Source organism: Mauremys reevesii, linkage group 8 (assembly GCF_016161935.1).
Source record: "Mauremys reevesii isolate NIE-2019 linkage group 8, ASM1616193v1, whole genome shotgun sequence".
NCBI lineage: Eukaryota > Metazoa > Chordata > Testudines > Geoemydidae > Mauremys > Mauremys reevesii.
In genome coordinates, this window is record NC_052630.1 from 70,343,095 (window position 1) to 70,362,104 (window position 19,010).

At 39.3% G+C, this 19,010-nt stretch overlaps 1 protein-coding gene across 7 annotated transcripts in view; it reads left to right on the forward strand.

Annotated features, from left to right (window-relative positions):
• COL11A1 (collagen type XI alpha 1 chain) overlaps window positions 1-19,010 on the forward strand; it is a 237,297-nt gene that overhangs the window by 168,947 nt on the left and 49,340 nt on the right. For all 7 annotated transcript variants that reach the window (XM_039483995.1, XM_039483989.1, XM_039483992.1 and 4 more), the window contains 5 exons: window positions 3,906-3,959; window positions 4,338-4,445; window positions 13,189-13,242; window positions 13,784-13,837; window positions 13,931-13,984. In XM_039483995.1, the coding sequence (XP_039339929.1) occupies window positions 3,906-3,959; window positions 4,338-4,445; window positions 13,189-13,242; window positions 13,784-13,837; window positions 13,931-13,984 (324 nt within the window). The remainder of the gene's footprint in view (window positions 1-3,905; window positions 3,960-4,337; window positions 4,446-13,188; window positions 13,243-13,783; window positions 13,838-13,930; window positions 13,985-19,010) is intronic.

The following is a 19,010-nucleotide window of genomic DNA, read 5'->3' on the forward strand; positions in this document are numbered from 1 at the left end:
GGCCTCTTCAGAAGAATCTAAACATCTTCTCTCCATCGAGCCTAGAAAACAAGGACTGAGGAAGGGATTTATGGTTTGGGGCTTTGATTAGTTGATATTTAACAAGAAACCTCTACTGATAATGATTGCCAAGGGACCATCTGCCAACCGGGGACAGCTATAGTGCATTGCTCAGCTCTCCAGTATATCCCTCCCTGCCCCACACACACCCCTGACACTGGAGATTGCAGGCAGTGTTGTACAGGAGCTGACTCTGCTAGCTATACCCACACTGGAGATTTCTCCATGCCAGGTAGGGTTTACAATCAGCCTTTTGTGCCACTTGAGTAATGGAACAGAGAATCTGCCCCTATCTGAACAATTGTTTGAGGTCACCTTTTAAAGATGATTAATAGGTGATACTAAACAGGAACGCTATATGGAGGGCTAAGTGAGATTTAAGAGCTCCATTGACCTTGTGCTGATTGTCTGCAGAGAAGTGAATTCATCCTGAGAGCATAGAAGCAGTGGCTGACATTTTCAATGCAGTCTAGTGAATTTAGATACATTTTCTATTTGTATGCATGTAAATTCCTTCCATTAGCTGCAGCCCAGTCAGTCTGTTGGAATACGTGCAGGAATATCACGTTAAGATAAGTCACTAAAGAGACTGAAAACATTTGCCTGTCCTGCTGCCATCATGGTATTTGTACAGTGGGTCAGAAACTCATCAATACTATGAAAGAAAAAAAGAGCACAAGAGGAAAGTCAGGAGTGCTGTGGAAATGGAGGGAAAAAATGTAAGGAAGTAAAATATATTAAATTACCAACACCCCCCGCCCAAACAAACAGCTAAGACATACCCCTTTACAAGCTCTCCTGTGAAGGGTAGAAAACCTTCTAACTGCAGTATTTTCTAACATTTCTAGACTAGAATAAGCTCTTTAAACTCAGGCAAGGCCCTAAACTACATTAGAACTCCTAGCCAAAGGAAGTACTGGAGCAGATTTTTGCCTAGACTAAAATCCCACTCAAAGTCCACACCTTGCTGATGGAGCAGGCTTTATATTGCCTTGCCCCACCCCCGACAGGTTCTGCGAATCCACTCCCTCCCCCTGATTAACAACAGAGTTTGCATACATATCATCAACTTAACCCTATCACCAACCAGCCTCTTGGGCTTCTACAATTTCTGTGATGGTTCTCTCCATCACACCAGCCCTTTGCTAGTATGCCCACTGCAGCATTCAAATGTTAACTATAATGCAAGTGTTTTGTAAGAGGGGGACAGGAAAATTCCAGCAATGTACTTCTTAGATATATGTCTCCCTTCACAATCTGATAATATTGCAATTCTTTTTTTTTCTTTTGAATGATGGGCCCATCTGATGCACTCTCACTTTCACAAAGAAAATATTGTGCAGCTTTTGTTGTTGTTGTCATTGTTAAAACAGCATGTAGAGTCAGATCCTTCAGTCCCCTGACAAACTGAGTTCAGTGGGTGTTCTATGCACAGAGAGCTTGCAGGATCAAATCCTCTCTAGACTGTGCTATTGTGGAGGTGGGAGAGGGAAGTGAGGAGTCTCCCTCCTAGAGCTGGGTAAATAATTTATTTTTCAGTTCTGGCAGCAAACTGAAAAATCAGAACAAACATTTGGTTTAGAAAATACTCAGAATTTCTTAGAAAATTGGAAGAGTCTGGTCAGCTTCAGTGAAAAGAGGGAGTGCATGTTCTTCTTTAAAACTTTTTGCTGTGGTGGGGCACTTGCCACGGTTGTGGGAGACCCACATTTGAGTCCCCTCTCTGGGGTAGGGAATTGAACTCAGACTTCTCTCATCCATTGCAAGTGATTATCCTCACCACCAGCCCATAGGCTAGTCTGTGTGCAAGTGCTCCCGTTGAAGCTTTTCCACATTGTATAAATAGATAAACTTTCATTAGGCCAAACAGAGAGCGCAAGTAAATGACTCTTTAGCCTGGTGACAAGGGCATAAATCTGGGAGTTAGGAGATATGGATTGTGATCTTCTCTCTCACGGATTCAGAGGAAGGATTTGAATCCACATTTTCCTATCCCCACATCTGCATCCTGGCAAGTGTCTTAATTGCAAGGCTAAAGAGACATTCTCATTCTTTCTTCAGCCTGAATAATATTTATACAAAGTGGAATAGCTTCAACAGGAGAGTTTGAAAGCAAGCCATCTTACAGCTTGGAGCTTAGGGCATTCATGTGACAGGGGAGGTATGAGTCCCTGCTCCAGATTCAAACCTAGGTGTCCCACCTCCCATACGACTTACCTAACCACGAGGCTAAAGGTTATAAGGGGGACACATATACACACACACTCATTTTTCTGAAGCTAGCCCTGAAAAGCTTTTTCCCAGCCAAAACTAATACAATGCAAATTCACAAATAGTTTCAGGTCAACCTAACTGCATTGCTCAGCAAATAAACTATTCATCCGAAAAAATTTCACCCCACTCCCCTCCCAACCTCTTCCTGTTGCCTGCATAAAGGTCCAGAATTGCTGCCCTCGACTGGGTAAGCCATCCACTCACTGCCCAGTGAAGCTGTGTTGTACCACTTCAAGGGATGCCGCTGACGGAGCTCTTCTCACTACAACCAGAGAGCGCCAGGAGGCATCCTGTCATTACTACAGGCTAAATTCTTAGCACAATCCAGGTCTTGTTGTTTTCATCCTATTGAATCTAGCAGACAATACTAAAGTGACCAGACATCACAATATCAGCAGAGCTCTTTGTAAGCTTGAAAGCTTCTCTCTCTCACCAACAGAAGTTAGTCCTGTGACAGATAAGACCTCCCTCACCTTTTCTTTCTAAATATCCTGGGACTGACATGGCTACAACAACACTGCATAATAGCAGCAGTAGTAAGCCTGGTGAACGTGTAGTAAGATTTGAACTAGCCTTTCACACTTCCCCCACTCAAGAAACTACCCTGCAATATAGCTTGGCATGTACCTAGCAATGCCTAGCCTTGCAACATGAATTGGAGCTCCTAATGCCTTTCCACTGGCCAGACCTTCATCTTTGGGACTTTCCAGAAAATCAATCATCTCGATCAATAAACTCATCTTGCATGCAAGGTAAAGGTTACACACATGAGGCCCTCAGTAACACAGTTAACTCATGTGAGTAGTCCTATTGACTTCAGTAGGAATACTCATATGAGTAATGTTCCACCAGTGTGAGTAAGGGATTCACAACCAGGCCCATAACATATATGTCAATGGATATGATATGTACATATGACATGTAATATCTTATGACATATGTCAAGATTCCCATTTACATTAAGACTCCTTTGCATTGTTCTAGCAATATAGAATGTAATTTATATCCACATTAAGGCAGCGTAGAATGGTGTTTCTGTAAATAAGAATGTGGCCCATAGTGCTCAGACAAGCTCAATTCTCTGTCAGGACGGACAGGATAGCAAGTGTTGTGCAAACACAAAAACATATATAGCTTTACGGAAAATGTGATTCAAATAATAAGCATTCAGTTTGAAGACAGATCGTGAGAACACACTTTAAGGGTTGACTTCCCTCTGTACAAATCTCATTAAAAGGTCTGATATTTTTAGTTTTGGAAAAGCCAGTATTCATTTAGAGTCATGTTTGCATGGAAATCCATTTTTAAATATCCTGAAACATTATGAATGTAAGTGCTTTCAGTAAATGTCAGTTTAAAATTTATTGTAGCCAGGCAAGTCTGAGTCTTTGAGAACTAAACAAATAATGCCTGACTGCACTGAATGTAAAAGACTTTTGAGTAATATTACATTCTCTCTGGAGGAGTATAGAATTGCTTAATAGATCTTGATCATGCAAATACTCTTCTCTCTCTATCTACTGTTCATCTCATTCCAGATGCCAAAACTGCTGTTTTTTCTTTTTATGCAGGGTCCTCCGGGTCCACCAGGTCTTCAAGGTCCTGTTGGTGCCCCTGGTATAGCTGTAAGTAATGCATTGTTTATGCATAGCAAACCCAGACCTTTTCAGATTCTCATTAGGTTTACAAAACTTGATAATGTGCTAATTTGTTCTGCTTGACATAGAATAGATTTGAAACCACAACATATATGTAACAAGGTGTCCCCACACTCACAATCCAAAGGATTTACACCTTACTCTTTAACACTGGAATAATGCACGTGGTGTATTGGACCAATCATTTGGACCATTTTTTTTAATGTGTATGTAATAAACAGTTGCAAAATCAACTTGATACCAAACATACTTAGAAACAAGTCCACTGACTTTAGTGGAACTTCTTCGCAATCAAGCTTGGCATCTTTATGCTTCTTGCTCATTTCATGTATTCCTATCTGTCAGGGAGGTGATGGAGAGCCAGGCCCAAGAGGTCAGCAAGGAATGTTTGGGCAGAAAGGTGATGAAGGTCCACGAGGATTCCCTGGTCCTCCAGGTCCCATTGGTCTTCAGGTAAGACAATGTAGTATTTTTCCCTTTCAGCAATAGGGACCATTATTTCCACATCATCACTTGTCTGAAAAAGAAATTGCCTTTCATTAAATACATTACACCATCAGCTAATAATACATGATAAGAGACTCTGTGTTCATAGATTTTATAGACGGATACATTGATCTTAAGGCCTGAAGGGACCATCATGATCATCTACATCTGAACTCCTGCATACCACAGGCTGTAGAATTTCAACCAATAATTCATGCATCTAGCCAAATAATTTGTGCATGAACAAGAGCATATTTTTTAAAAAGACATCCACTTTTGATATAAAGACTCAAACTGGTGGAGAATTTACCAGATCCCATGGTAATCTGTAATGTTATTTCATTGGAAACAATGGTAACATGTTCTATTCCTTGTTGATACAAACAGAGACATCACTTAAGTCAGAAAGATTAGAAAACTTTGTTCTGGGTATACATTGCTGCCTTTGCTGATAACTTGGCATGGTTTGGCCTAGCAATCTCTTAGTCATTCCATAGGGTAGTCGGCGAACATAAAGGACAGGCACAGACACTATGCTCAATAAAATGTACAGCATGTCACTAATTCAGGCATATAATTACAAGCTAAAAATCTTGCTTTTTAAAATTTACTTTTTAATTTCTTAAGTATAGTGGAATAGAGAATAAAGAACAAAATGTTTAAGATTTTTTTACTCTTTTCCAATTCATAAATATTAGAGGGTGCAGTGGTTTGAACTTTTGTCTATTTATTACGCTATGTTACATGTTTTAATACTGAAATTATACAGTAGGTCTGGGAATTTATTAAATAGCACAACACTTTTCATATCTGCCACGTTTCAGGTGCACTTGCTATTTCACTAACCCCAGAACCTGTTTAACCACTCATTTCCAAAATCTTACTATGCAATGCAGCTTGGACAACATTGTGTTAATTTACAGCATGGATCAGCAACCTTTCAGAAGTGGTGTGCCGAGTGTTCATTTATTCACTCTAATTTAAGGTTTCACGTGCCGGTAATACATTTTAATGTTTTTAGAAGGTCTCTTTCTATAAGTCTATAATAAATAACTAAACTATTGTTGTATGTAAAGTAAATAAGGTTTTTAAAATGCTTAAGAAGCTTCATTTAAAATTAAATAAAAATCCAGAGGCCCCCGTGCCTCCCCCCCACCCCCGACTGGTGGCCAGGACCCAGGCAGTGTGAGTGCCACTGAAAATCAGCTTGTGTGCCGCCTTTGGCATGCGTGCCATAGGTTGCCTACCCCTGATTTAGAGTGTGTTGCCAGACAGCATGGAATGTAAACGCTCAGTACAGGATTTGGTGCAACTTAACATAACACTATTTCTACTTTTGAAAGGCATTTGTTGATGTTTTTAACATTTCTGAATAAGAAACTCAGTTAAAAAAACATGATGCATTGATTATATTATGATTTATTTACAGATATTAGTATTTTAAAAGACAATGAAATAACCTTATCCTTTTTAGGTATTTCCATATTTTAAATATTGTTTAAGAGTGTATTAGAAAGGATTAATATACTTTACTTTCATGTATTTTAATTTAGTGAAATAATACACATAAAAGTAAGAAATCAATTAGGTTGAGACTTAAACAAATAAATGATTTCTATAGAAGAATTATATTTGCCCAAATCTCATTTTCCTCTGAGTATGCTGGTCCATGGACCAAGATCACACATATGCTAATGGTAATGAAGTACCACTGAGAAATCAAGAGCTCTTTTTATTCACTAATGTGGTTCTCATAGTAACAGTGAACCCATGGAGAGTAACAACTTTATCTTTCTTGTTTATAGTATTTCATGATAATCAAATTTCCCCAGCTGAAATTAAATTCTACTGGTGCTGCTTATAGTGGGCATTAAATCTTTAAAATCATTTTCATTCACACAGGAAAAGGTCTGTCTTAAACTTTTTAATGTCGTTTTTATGTGAATTTCCACTGTGTTGTTTAAATTAAAATTATAATACTTTAAAGAATAGAAATGTCTCTTGCAGAAAGAAAAGAAAGTCGGCAAATGTTAAAAATATGTATTACATATCTGAGTCATCTCAGAGTCTAAGATAATTTTACTTTGCCAAAAAGGGGCATGAAAGAGCAAACACTATGGGGAGTGTTTACTGTCATCAGTAACTGCTAGAACTCCTCATAGCAACAATACTCTGTTCGATAGTAAGGGTGAAATCTATGGAAGTCAATAGGAGTTTTTCCATTGACTTCCTTGGTGTCAGCATTTCACCCTATGCATCTCTAAAACTGGGGCCTCAAGAAAGACATCTTCGAATCATTGTGCATAGTTCTCTGAAAACATTTGCTCAGTGTGCAGCAGTAGTCAAAATAGCTAACAAAATGTTAGGAGCCATTAGGGAAGGTATAGAATATCAGACCATAAATATCATAATGCCACTATACAAATCCACAGTATACCTTGAATACTGCATGTAGTTCTAGTTGCTTGGTCTCAAAAAATATATATTAGAATTGGAAAAGGTGCAGAGAAGGGCAAAAGAAATGATTTGGGGGCATGGAACAACTTCCATAAGAGGAAAGGTTAAAAAGACTGGGACTGTTCAGCTTCAAAAAGAGATGACTAAGGGGAGATATGATGGAGATCTATAACATCATGAATGGTGTGGAGAAAGTGAATAGGGAAATGTTGTTTATCCCTTCAAATAACAAACAATCCAGGGGGTTACTCAATGAAATTAATAGGCTGCAAATGTAGTGAATGCCTGCGAAAATGAAGTAAGATGAGATACTAAAATAGGGAAAGAACAACTCAGACAAGTTAGATGTCTTCAGGTTGGCAGGCCTGATGAAATACATTCTAGAATACTCAAGGAGCTGACTGACGAGATAGCAGAGCCATTAGCAATTATCTCTGAAAACTCTTAAAAGACGGGAGAGATTCCAGAGGAATGGAAGAGGACAAATATAGTGCCAATCTATAAAAAGAGGAATAAGGACAACCCTGGGAATTACAGACCAGTCAGCTTAACGTCAGGACCTGGAAAGATAATGGATCAAACAATCAAGCAATAAATTTGCAAACATCTAGAAAATAATAAGGTGATAAGTAACAGTCAACATGGATTTGTCAAGGACAAACCATGTCCAAAGCTACCTAATAGCTTTCTTTGACCAGGTAACAAGCCATGTAGATGGGGGCACCACTAGACGTGGTATATCTTGACTTTAGTAAGGCTTTTGATACTGTCTCGCATGACCTTCTCATAAACAAACTAGGGAAATATATCCTAGATGAGATGAAGCTACTGTAAGGTGGGTGTAAAATTGGTTGGAAAATTGTTCCCTGAGAGTAGTTATCAGTGGCTCACAATCAAGCTGGAAGAGTGGGGTCCTGTAGGGATTGGTCCTGGATCCAGTTCTGATCAATATCTTCATAACTGATTTGGATAATGGCATAGAGAATACACTTCTAAACCTGGCAGATGATACCAAGCTGGGCAGAGTTGCAAGTGCTTTGGAGGATAGGATTAAAATTCAAAGTGATCTGGAAAACTGGAAAAATGGTCCAAAATAAATAGGATGATATTTAAATAAGGACAAATGCAAAGTATTCCACTTAGGAAGGAACAATCATTTGCACAGATACAAAATGGGAAATGATTGCCTAGGAAGGAATAATGTAGAAAGAGCTCTAGAGGTTATAGTGGATCACAAGCTAAATGAGAGTCAACAGTATAACAATGTTGCAAAAAAAGCAAACATCATTCTGGGCTGTATTAGCAGGAGTGTTTTAAGCAAGGCACATGAAGTAATTATTCCACTCTACTCCACGCTGATAAGGGCTCAACTGGAGTACTGTGTCCTGTGCTGGGCACCACATTTCAGGAAAGATGTGGGAAAATTGGAGAAAGTTCAGAGGAGAACAACAAAAATAATTAAAGGTCTAGAAAACATGACCTAGGAGGAAAGATTGTTCAGCCTAGAGAGGAGTAGACTGAGGGGAGAGATGATAACTGTTTTCAGGTACATTCACATAAGAGGTTGTTACAAGGAGGAGGGGGAAAAGTAGTTCTCATTAATCTCTGAGGATAGGACAAGAAGCAATGAGTTTAAATTGCAGCAAAGGCAGTTTAGGTTGGACATTAGGAAAAACTTCCTAACTATCAGGGTAGTTAAGCCCTGGAGCAAATTGCTTAGGGAAATTGAGGAATGTACATCACTGGAGGTTTTTAAGAGCAGATTAGACAAACACCTGTCAGGTATGGTCTAGTTATTACTTAGTCCTGCCTTGCATGCAGGGAACTGGACTAGAAGACCTACTGAAGTCCCTTCCAATCCTACACTTCTATGAATCTATGAAATATTAGGCAGCACTTCTTCCCACAGTGCACTGTCAAACTGTGGAACGCATTGCCAGTGAATGTTGTGAAGGCCCAAAGTATAACTGGGTTCAAAAAAGAATTAGATGAGTTCATGGAGAATAGGTCCATTAATGGCTATTAGCCAAGATGATCAGGGACACAACCCCATGCTCTTGGTGTCCCTAAGCCTTTGCCAGAAGCTGAGACTGGGTGATAGAGAATGATTCACTTGGTAATTGCCCTGTTCGGTTCATTCCCTATGAAGCATCTGGCACTGTTGGAAGACAGGATACTGGGCTAGAATGACCATTGTTCTGCCCTGTATGGCCGGTTTTGTTCAACATCTTCATTAATGATGTGGATGGTGGGATGGATTGCATCCTCAGCAAGTTGGTGGAGGACACTAAGCTGGGGGAAGAGGTAGATACGCTGGAGGGTAGGGATAGGGTCCAGAATGACCTAGACAAATTGGAGGATTGGGCTGAAAGAAATATGATGAGGTTCAACAAGGAAAAGTGCAGAGTCCTGCACTTAGGATGGAAGAATCCCATGCACTGCTACAGGCTAGGGACCGACTGGCTAAGCAGCAGTTCTGAAGAAAAGGACCTGGGGATTACAGTGGATGAGAAGCTGGATATAAGTCAACAGTGTGCCCTTGTTGCTAAGAAAGCTAATGACATATTGGGCTGCATTAGTAGGAGCATTGCCAGCAGATCGAGAGAAGTGATTATTCCGCTCTATTCGTCACTGGTGAGGCCACATCTGGAGTATTGTGTTCGGTTTTGGGTACCCCGACTACAGAAAGTATGTGGACAAATTGGAGAGAGTCCAGCAGAGGGCAACTAAGATGATTAGGGGGACACATGACTTATGAGGAAAGGCTGAGGGAACTGGGCTTATTTATATCTCTGCAGAAGAGAAGAGTGAGGGGAGATTTGATAGCAGTCTTCAACTACCTGAGGGGGGTTTCCAAAGAGGATGTAGCTTGGCTGTTCTCAGTGGTGGCAGATGACTGAACAAGCAGCAATGGTTTCAAGTTGCAGTGGGGGAGGTTTAGGTTGGATATTAGGAACCACTATTTCACTAGGAGGGTGGTGAAGCACTGGAATGGGTTACCTAGGGAAGTGGTGGAATCTCCATCCTTAAAGGTTTTTAAGGCCCAGCTTGACAAAGCCCTGGCTGGGATGATTTAGTGGAGTTTTGTCCTGTTTTGAGCAGGGGGTTGGACTAGATGACCTCCTGAGGTCTCTTTCAACCCTAATCTTCTATGATTCTATGATTCTTATGCCCTAAGGTATAATTTTTGGTGGGGGGATGGGGGCGAGAGGGAGGTTCAAAGGCAAAAGTGGCACTTAAATGTTTAAATCCCATTGAATTTCCTTGGGAGGTAGGTGCTTTTGAAAATGTCCCTTGCAAACATTTACCAGTGTTCTTAACTTTAAGCATGTGCATAATTATTGGGAGGATTGGGACCCAAGTTTGTATTTAAAAAGAAAAATGATGATTTAATAATTTTTAACAACTGAACGAGATGTTAGTGTGAATCATTACTGTGGGGTCACTTAATTTGGTAACACAGAGGGCCTCAACTTCTATACACTCACAAGTAGAACTGAATGAATAGTTTGCCACTAATAATTCATCTAACATATTTAGCCTCTACTTCTTCAGGAATATCCATGGGCAGACCACAGTTATCCTGAATGTATTTGTTATTCAGTATTATTAACTTCATTTGTTGCCCACATGAAATTAATTTCAGCATAGGAGGCTAACACTTTGCATACCAAGTTTTAACACAGGATGATTTTTTTACACCCAAATTAGAATAAACTACACACCTATAAATACAGTGAGAGATTTCTGAGGATAGTTTAATGCTTTTAACAGACAATACTAATTTAAGGATTAAAAATTGTGAAAACATAATTTATGAGGACCTCAATAGCAAAAGCACAATCATTTCCTACAAAATATTTATTTAATGCTCCTCACAGTGAGGGAAACGATGTTGATATTAATGGAAAACTGAGCCTTGTCAATCCAAATATTATTTGCTTAAATATGACAAAGTTATCCAAGGTAAAGCCATGAAGGAAGTTAGAGGATGTCAAGACACCTAGATGGTAATCATAACCTGATCACTGCTTTTAGTTTCTTGAAAATCATGCATGTAATAAAGGTACATCATACCTCTTCCAAAAATAAATAAATGAACAAACAACCCTGTTGGAAGACATCTGTGGGAAATTGCAGTCAGCTGTAACTGACATAACATCATTGTTTAAAGCCAAATTTTTCCCATTTTGTAATATTGGTTATTGAATACACAAAATGGCATCAAATTTCCCTATAGACAGTATCCATCAGAAATGGCAGGACATTGTACTTGTTTGTAGAGAATAAGACTTCAAGTAAAAAAATTCTGTTTAAAATTCTTCATACTTACTTTAAAAAAATGGGATTGTAAATGCCATATCTCCCTTAGGCTGCATTTTCTATATTGAAAAAGAACCCACTATTTTCTAATGCCTTTATGAAGTTACTGCAATATCAATGAGTATGCATGTTATTATTCAGAATCACTTTATTCACCTATTCTGTAATAGCACAATTGCTTGAAATTATTTAGCATTGTATTTTGAAAGGTATTATTTCATAGTTTGAGCAGAATATAGTGAGGTTTAGAAGTGATAATGACTCATTATTTTATTATAGTGTATTTTTGAAAGGCATGGCGGGACATTAATTCTGATTAATTACACTATAACAAACACTTCAGGGACATTATAATGCAACTACATAGTGAATTGCATATTCAGTAATGGGGACAGATGTTTTGTTCTGTACAAACAAGTGTTTGTTTTTAGAGTTCAGATATACTCTAGCAAAATATTATAATACAATAATGTATTACTGTATATCCAATTATCAACATACATTTGGTATGTTAGTAAATAATTAAAATATATGTCATTATAACCTGTACCATAAGCTAGTTACAAGACAAATATTCATTGATGCTACTATTCAGCATGCACTGTACTCAGTGGATACATTTTAGTATATATACTACTGTCACTTATAGCTTTCCATTTTAATGCATCACAGTCTTTTAACTTTCAAAATAAACAGGAATTGAAATATAGAAACCAAATGCATCACTGGATGAGTTGAAGTTGCCTCTTTCATGCTAAACAAGCAACTGCAACAGATATATTGTACCAAAAACTATATTGAAAAGAAGCATGATTTTCTTAAAGCTCATCACATTTTACTCACTAACAGACTGTACTAACATACATCTTTTTTTTTTAAAGGAGATGCATTATACATCTGAATTCAGTCAGGCTTTTTATGAATTCCATGCTGTAGAGTTTTACTGTCAACATGGTATCCACTACTGTAATAAAAGTAGCTGTCAGTACCAGGATAATCTTTGTTTGTGTTTTTGAAAATGTGATCAGTTTTATATCCTTTCATCCATATTTTATAATCTGATCCATGCCCATTATGCCACTCTGGTAGAGGGTCCAGAAATTGCCCATGGCTAGCCAACAGGGAACTCCCCTGTTAGAAGGGAACTCCATTCTAGTGCAAGTGTTCTAGATTCAGGCCCTGAGCCTTTGGGCCCTCAATAGAGGGGATGTGTTGAGGTCAGGCAGGAGTTGGCAGGCTGGCACCTAAGGTTATACTTTAAAGTTATTAAATAATATAGCATTACAGCAAAATTGGAGTAAAGGCTGTGCACTGCGACTTGATTATCAGTTCTTTGATATGTGCTGAAGGTGACAGTATTGTTGAATTGAAATTGAGAGCCAGATCCTAACTTGGTGTAAATTAGTGTAACTCTATTTGCTTCATTCGCTACATACATTTATACCAGCTGCGGCTCTGACTCTTTGTGTAGGTGTGGCTGAGTACAGTGCAGTAATGTTGGGGATTGGTATTGTAATGGGTGTGAGTGTTCTCGTGACCTACAATTTCCTTCCCTGAACATACACTTGAACAACCTTACATCTAAATTAATAAAGTTTTTGTGTGGGAATATATATAGTATGTAATCAAACAAATCAGTGCCCATGTAGAATCGTAACAGTCCTTTTAAAATCAGCCATATTAGCTCTTTAATGTATTTCTTTTTTCATAAAGTTTTTCCTCATCAGTTATAGTTATAAATATTCAAAGGTACTTTAATCTTTTTTGCCATAATATGAAACTAGTTTTTAAATGATTTTTTTCTGTTTAATTCAGATAGTTTTTGTCCTCACATTTTATCTTATGATTTTCTTAATGGGTAGCTGTGCTTTACATTATTTCTTCTAAGTAGTTTACTAGCAGTATTTTCTTTTCTCTTTCACATTATTAGGGTTTGCCTGGCCCTCCAGGTGAAAAGGGTGAGAACGGTGATGTTGGTCCAATGGTAAGGTTTTTTTCCTTGTTGGTCACTGTAAGTGCTAGACAACATTCTGTTTATTGATTCACTTGACTGTCAACTGCTCTCGCTGTGAACCTGGGCAAGTCACTTCATTTCTGTGTCCATTTCCAATCTTTAAAAAAGGAGGGGTTTAAAGCTTATTTACCTGACTTACAGGGGACCTATGAGGATTAATTAGAGCAGACCAGTTTATGCATGTCAGAGAGAGAGAGAGACCAGCACTGGAAACTGGTGTTGCATCCCTGGAGCAGAAGCTCTGGGTACTGAGCGATAATAGTAACCCACAGAAACTGTAATTGTGTCTGTCCTTGTGTAGGAACACAAGGGGCTTCTTGTGCCCTAATCACCATGTAGACTCATGCAATGGGGAACCACAGTCTGGCCCTTACACTTTGTACAACACTCTGAAGATGAAATGCTCTCGGCATGCAAAATATAGTGTTGCTAATTGACAAAAAAAACTGTGCTTATATGTATGTGACAGTAAATACTGCAGTTCACGTATCATATTTTCTCTCTGATTCAGGGTCCACCTGGTCCTCCAGGTCCAAGAGGTCCCCAGGGTCCTAATGGAGCTGATGTAAGAAACACATTCTGTACTGTTCATTGCATTCGTTTAAAAAACAATAATAAGTAGTATAGTTAGCTAACTTGCACCCTTTTATGATTGCAGGGTCCTCAAGGTCCCCCAGGCTCTATTGGCTCTGTTGGAGGTGTTGGTGACAAGGTAGGAAAGCTGGTAATATTGACACATAAGAGAGACATCTCTGGGATAAGGAGGAGGACATACATTTCCCCCCCCGTTCTTTCTGGGAATATCAGAAATCACAAATACCATTCATTTCCTTGGTAATTATTAACAGCCATGTAGATGCATAACTAATACATGAATTGTGCATTATTATGACCTGAAAGCATCCTTGTCAGTTTTTGCATACCACAAAATTGTTCAACAGTCATGGATATGAACTTGAGTGGAAGAGAACTAGCTCAGAGAGAAAAGTAACCAAGGACAAAATTGGTGGGCCAAGTTGTGCTCTCAGATATGTCTACACTGCAACATAAACCTATGCTTCAGCCCAGGCTCAAACCTAATCCCCTTTGCAGCTACACTGCAATTGCGCTAACCCAGGGCTCAGACCCAGGGTCCCTGGACCCTGCAGGGGTGGAGGGTCTGAGCTCAAGTTAAAATGGGATCCAGTGTCTGAGCCCTATTGTTTTGTAGGGTACACACAGCACCACTTGATTTGGGTCCAGGAGTTAGCCAGAAGTGTCCCACAATTCAATGGGACAACTTCCTTAGTCCTCTCTATCCCAACAATCTACAATCCACTCTACTGAAAATGGAAGCCACACCCTGGCCCTTTGTAAATGGCAGCAGCTCAGGTCAGTATTAATCCATTCTCTTCTGATCACTGATCTGCAAGCACACTATCAGAGAGCCTCCTAGGTTTGCAATGGAGAGTGAACCGATCAAGCCTTTTGGAGAGCGAGCTGCTTTCTGGTAACATGCAGGGTGGGCAGTAAAGTTTTCACACAGTGCACCTGACCCTAGGGTTAGAGCAGCCACATTTCAGAGGGTGGGAGAGTAGGGATTCTTAGATATGATTATTGTGCACACTGCAGTGCGGATGCTAGAAGCCTAGGTTTGACCACAGGTTAAAAAAACCTTAACATAGGGTTAAAATACAATGTAAATGCTTAAGCCCAGGGTTCCTTAACATGGGTCAGCTGACTTGAGTCCCATTAAATGGGCTTATATTGCAGTCTGGACATACCCTTAGTCACATCAGCATAAACTCCAGAGTTATTCTCTTGGTTTCACTGGTGTTTCTTTCACTTTATGCCAGTGTAGCTTAGCACACGATTTTCCCTAGTATCTGAACTGTTAAAATATCAGATATTATATGATGCATCAGCGTTAAACATATCTGTGAGGTCAGTTAAATTGGTCTTCAAGCATCAGTGAGCTATATCCTTTACTGAGGTAAATTGACAGGGCTCCATTGAAGTCAAAGGTGAGATGCTGATTTTCATCTGAAGATCTATATGTAGCATTAGCACTTCAAGATGTTATGGTTAATTATGTAGACTGCCACCTCCTGTCTCCATGATGAGTCTCTGTGCTGAGCTACATTTGGTCACCCTTCATTTTGCCTAGGTGAATGTGAAATAGGTACACTCAGAATTCTAGGGACTTTTGTCCAAAATAATATAATGTATATACTCACAGAAAGATGAAAAAAAGCAGAAATAAGAACATGCCTTGGACAGTTATAATTGATTTGTTGAGAAATTATGTATGATTGTTCTTGAATATTTTATTTCCACAAAACACTGTGGAAGGACTGATTTATTTGTAACAATGTGTATTTTATAAATTTTGGTTGATGGGTCTCAAAGGCGGAGGAAAGCAAGCAAAGGACATTGATAGTCTTTCAGAAGATAATGTATATTCTGCCTTCCTTCCTTTTTCTTCCCTGACCCAGCAGATAGCTTAATACACCAGTTCCTTTCTACCCTTGTCCTTCTCTCATCACAGCTGAGCTCAAGCACTTAAGAAGCCATACTTAAATTTTGTAGCCTTTCAGCACCATGAGTCCTCTGCGTATTCTTTTCAGTACAATACACAACTCTCATACCTCTAGCTGTAATCCATCACAACCATACATTCCAAGACACTAGCTGGAATCACAGGTCAATCAAAATAATGTGTATTTGTTATGGGCCACTTCTTAATCACTCTCAGGAAGGATGCAACTCTATTTCTCCGAGCCCCAGGTATTATTCCTTTACAGAAGGCAAGGAAGCTGCCTCTGCTTACCTTGGATCATTTGTAAAGATAATAATAATAGTAAAAAAAATCACCAAGACCTGCAATTCATCTTACAATACCTTGCACGCTTTTCATTTCTCTGTGCCAACAAAAAGATCTTTCTTATGATGCATTTCAATATTGTTGTCATCCCCCATAAAACTTAGGTTATGCATCTCTTTTTTTTCTCTCTCATTAAAATGAGTTTCCTTCAAACAACCCTTCTGTCATATTTGGGTCATGTCAAAAGGAATCACTGCTTCTTATCAGTATGTCCAAGCTATCATCTTAATAGAATCTGTAGATGCTTCAGCATTTTTTTCTGTCTGCCCATGAAATAAATCACTTACCGGTATTCAGCGAGGCGGTGGAGAGAGAACTGCAATGATGTACCATGAGCCTAGTGATGATGGCTTGATGGAAAATGTGTCCTACTTTGTGTCCCTTCTTTGTTTTCTGAGATCAGTGGATTATGGGATAACTATTCTAGCCAGATAAAAGCACTAGACTTGGGCTTTAGACGTTGTGTATTACTGCTTTTGTTGAGTCTGGAGTTGTCAGTGTTTCACTGCTTTCTCATTTGCTAGTTATATATATTTGGTATATGACTCTCCCCACCTTTTGCTGATGTCTGCATTCTTGCATCTCTAGTGTGTTTTATTAGTAATTGCTAAAAAAGATACAAAGCAATATGCCCTTCTGCATGGTTGCATAATTCTATATTCCACTTAATCTCCAAAGCATGTGACTTGATTCCCTAAGGCTGTCTTCAGCGGCAGTTTGGCCTACATTAAAGGCTGCAGGATTTGTCTCTCTGGGATGAGGACCAAAAACATGTTTGAATGTTCAAGATATGGGGGAGGAGGGGAAATCTAATCATACAGACTTTAAATTTATTCATATCAGTGGATATAGAGAACAACAGGGACTGCAAAGGAAAACCCTTTTGATAAAAAAATAAATATTTGGGGTATACAAAATATTTGGTGGTCCCCTTAAGTGTTAGTAGGTATAACTCTAGGATTTTCTAGCACTAATTTAAAAAGATGAGTCTGGGTACGGGTTTATGTTGGTTGGGCAAATATCATATTTGCATATTAGATTTAATAGGTATTTATAGATTGGGTTTCACAGTTGCTTCTTCTCCAGTAAAGATAGATCATACCCACAGCATGTTGTAATGTTTAACTACCTTTTTGATGGCTATCAAGAGAAGGACAGAGGTATTCAATCATTATGTAGCTGATCATTATGTATCCAAAAGTCATACAGGTAAAGTATAGCCTAGGTAATATTGAAATTTCTTGCTAGTAATATTTTTCTCAGATACCTTTAGTAATTACTATTTATTTTAGCAGTTCACCTTGAGAATAATACTTCAATCAGATTTCCTACCTTGCACATTGCAGCTTGTGTTTCTGTATCATGCTGCATACAAAAATGTTATTTGCCTAGGTAAACTGTAGAACAATCCCTAAAAGTGTGTATCAGTAATACTACTGCTAGTGACAAAAGTGAGGTTCATTTGGTCATTTAGTTAATCAGCACCATGTTCTAGAGGGTCAGATTCTGCCACGCTTGCAGTGGGTCATATCTTACTCCACAAATACTTGTAGTGACCGTAAACATCTTAGGGCTTGGCTTGCAGCGCTGGCTGCAAAAGCCTGCTAGCTGCAGCGCTGCATACAGCCAGGGCCCAGCGCTGCAACTCCCACGCTGCAGCTGGCAGCGCTGGCGCACACTGGCCCTCAGCATGCCAGCATGGGGAAGCGCGCTATGCTGCAGCGCTGGTGCAGCGCTGTGGCCACACACCAGCCACACATGTGGCCTCCAGGAAGCGAGGTGTAATCCCAGAATGCTTATAAATTACTCTCTTTTCTTTTTGTTTTGTTTTCTCTTTGTTTTGTTTTTCTTTGAGCTCTTGGTTTGAGCTGAACGAGCTTCTGGCTGTGGCTGGCTACAAGAAGGCAGAGAGCAGAAGCAGAGAGAAGGAGAACAGAGGAGAGCCTCTGTTTAAGAAACTCTGTTTTAATAAAAACAACTGAAAAAAAATACAACAAAACACTGATCACAGCAAACAGCTGCTATCTGTACCTCAAATGAGAAGCAGGGGAAGCAGTGGAGATGCAGGCTGGCAAACATTTTGTGATTTTTTTGATTTTTCTCTTTTCTCTCCCTCTCTCCTGTCAGCCACACACAGTACAGACAGAGAGGAGGGGGGTGCAGGCAGTCCGTGTTGTTTGCAGGCTGTGCACAAGGGAGTAAGATGAATATTTCATCATTTTTTTTTCATTTCCAATCCACACCACAAACACACCTCCAAAATCCACTCTCTATCTTCTCCGCTCCCTGTCCCTGCACCCACCACCACCCCCCACTTTGAAAAGCACGTTTTGGTGTGCAGTTGAATGCTGGGATAGCCCCATAATGCAGCACTCCCAACAGCGCTGCAAATGCTCCAAATGTGGCCACACACCAGCGCTGGTAGCTGTGAGTGTGGCCACACACCAGCGCTGCTCCTACACAGCTGGATGACCAGCGCTGCAAACCGTAAGTGTAGCCATACCCTTATTTTTTGGTCATTAGCCTTAGTTTTACTCGGAGACACAATCTCAGGTTTTCTTCTGTAGTATATCTAGGCAAAAAATAATGTGGATGCAGCAAGACTTTAAAAAGGACATAATTACAAGTTAGTGCCATATAAGTTTCTGCTTTGATAGTTCTTAGTTTTTGCTATACTGTGATTCAAGGTTACTAGCTATTTCCAACATCTATATCTGAAAAACTTTGACATACAGATGAGCTATGGCTTTTTTTTTACTGAATCAAATATAGAAATTAGAGACAGGGATCTGTTTAAAAATGTCAATTCAGGAATGTTTCCTATAATATACAAAGTAAGAGTGGTTGAGAAGGCAACGACTGTTCAATACCAGAT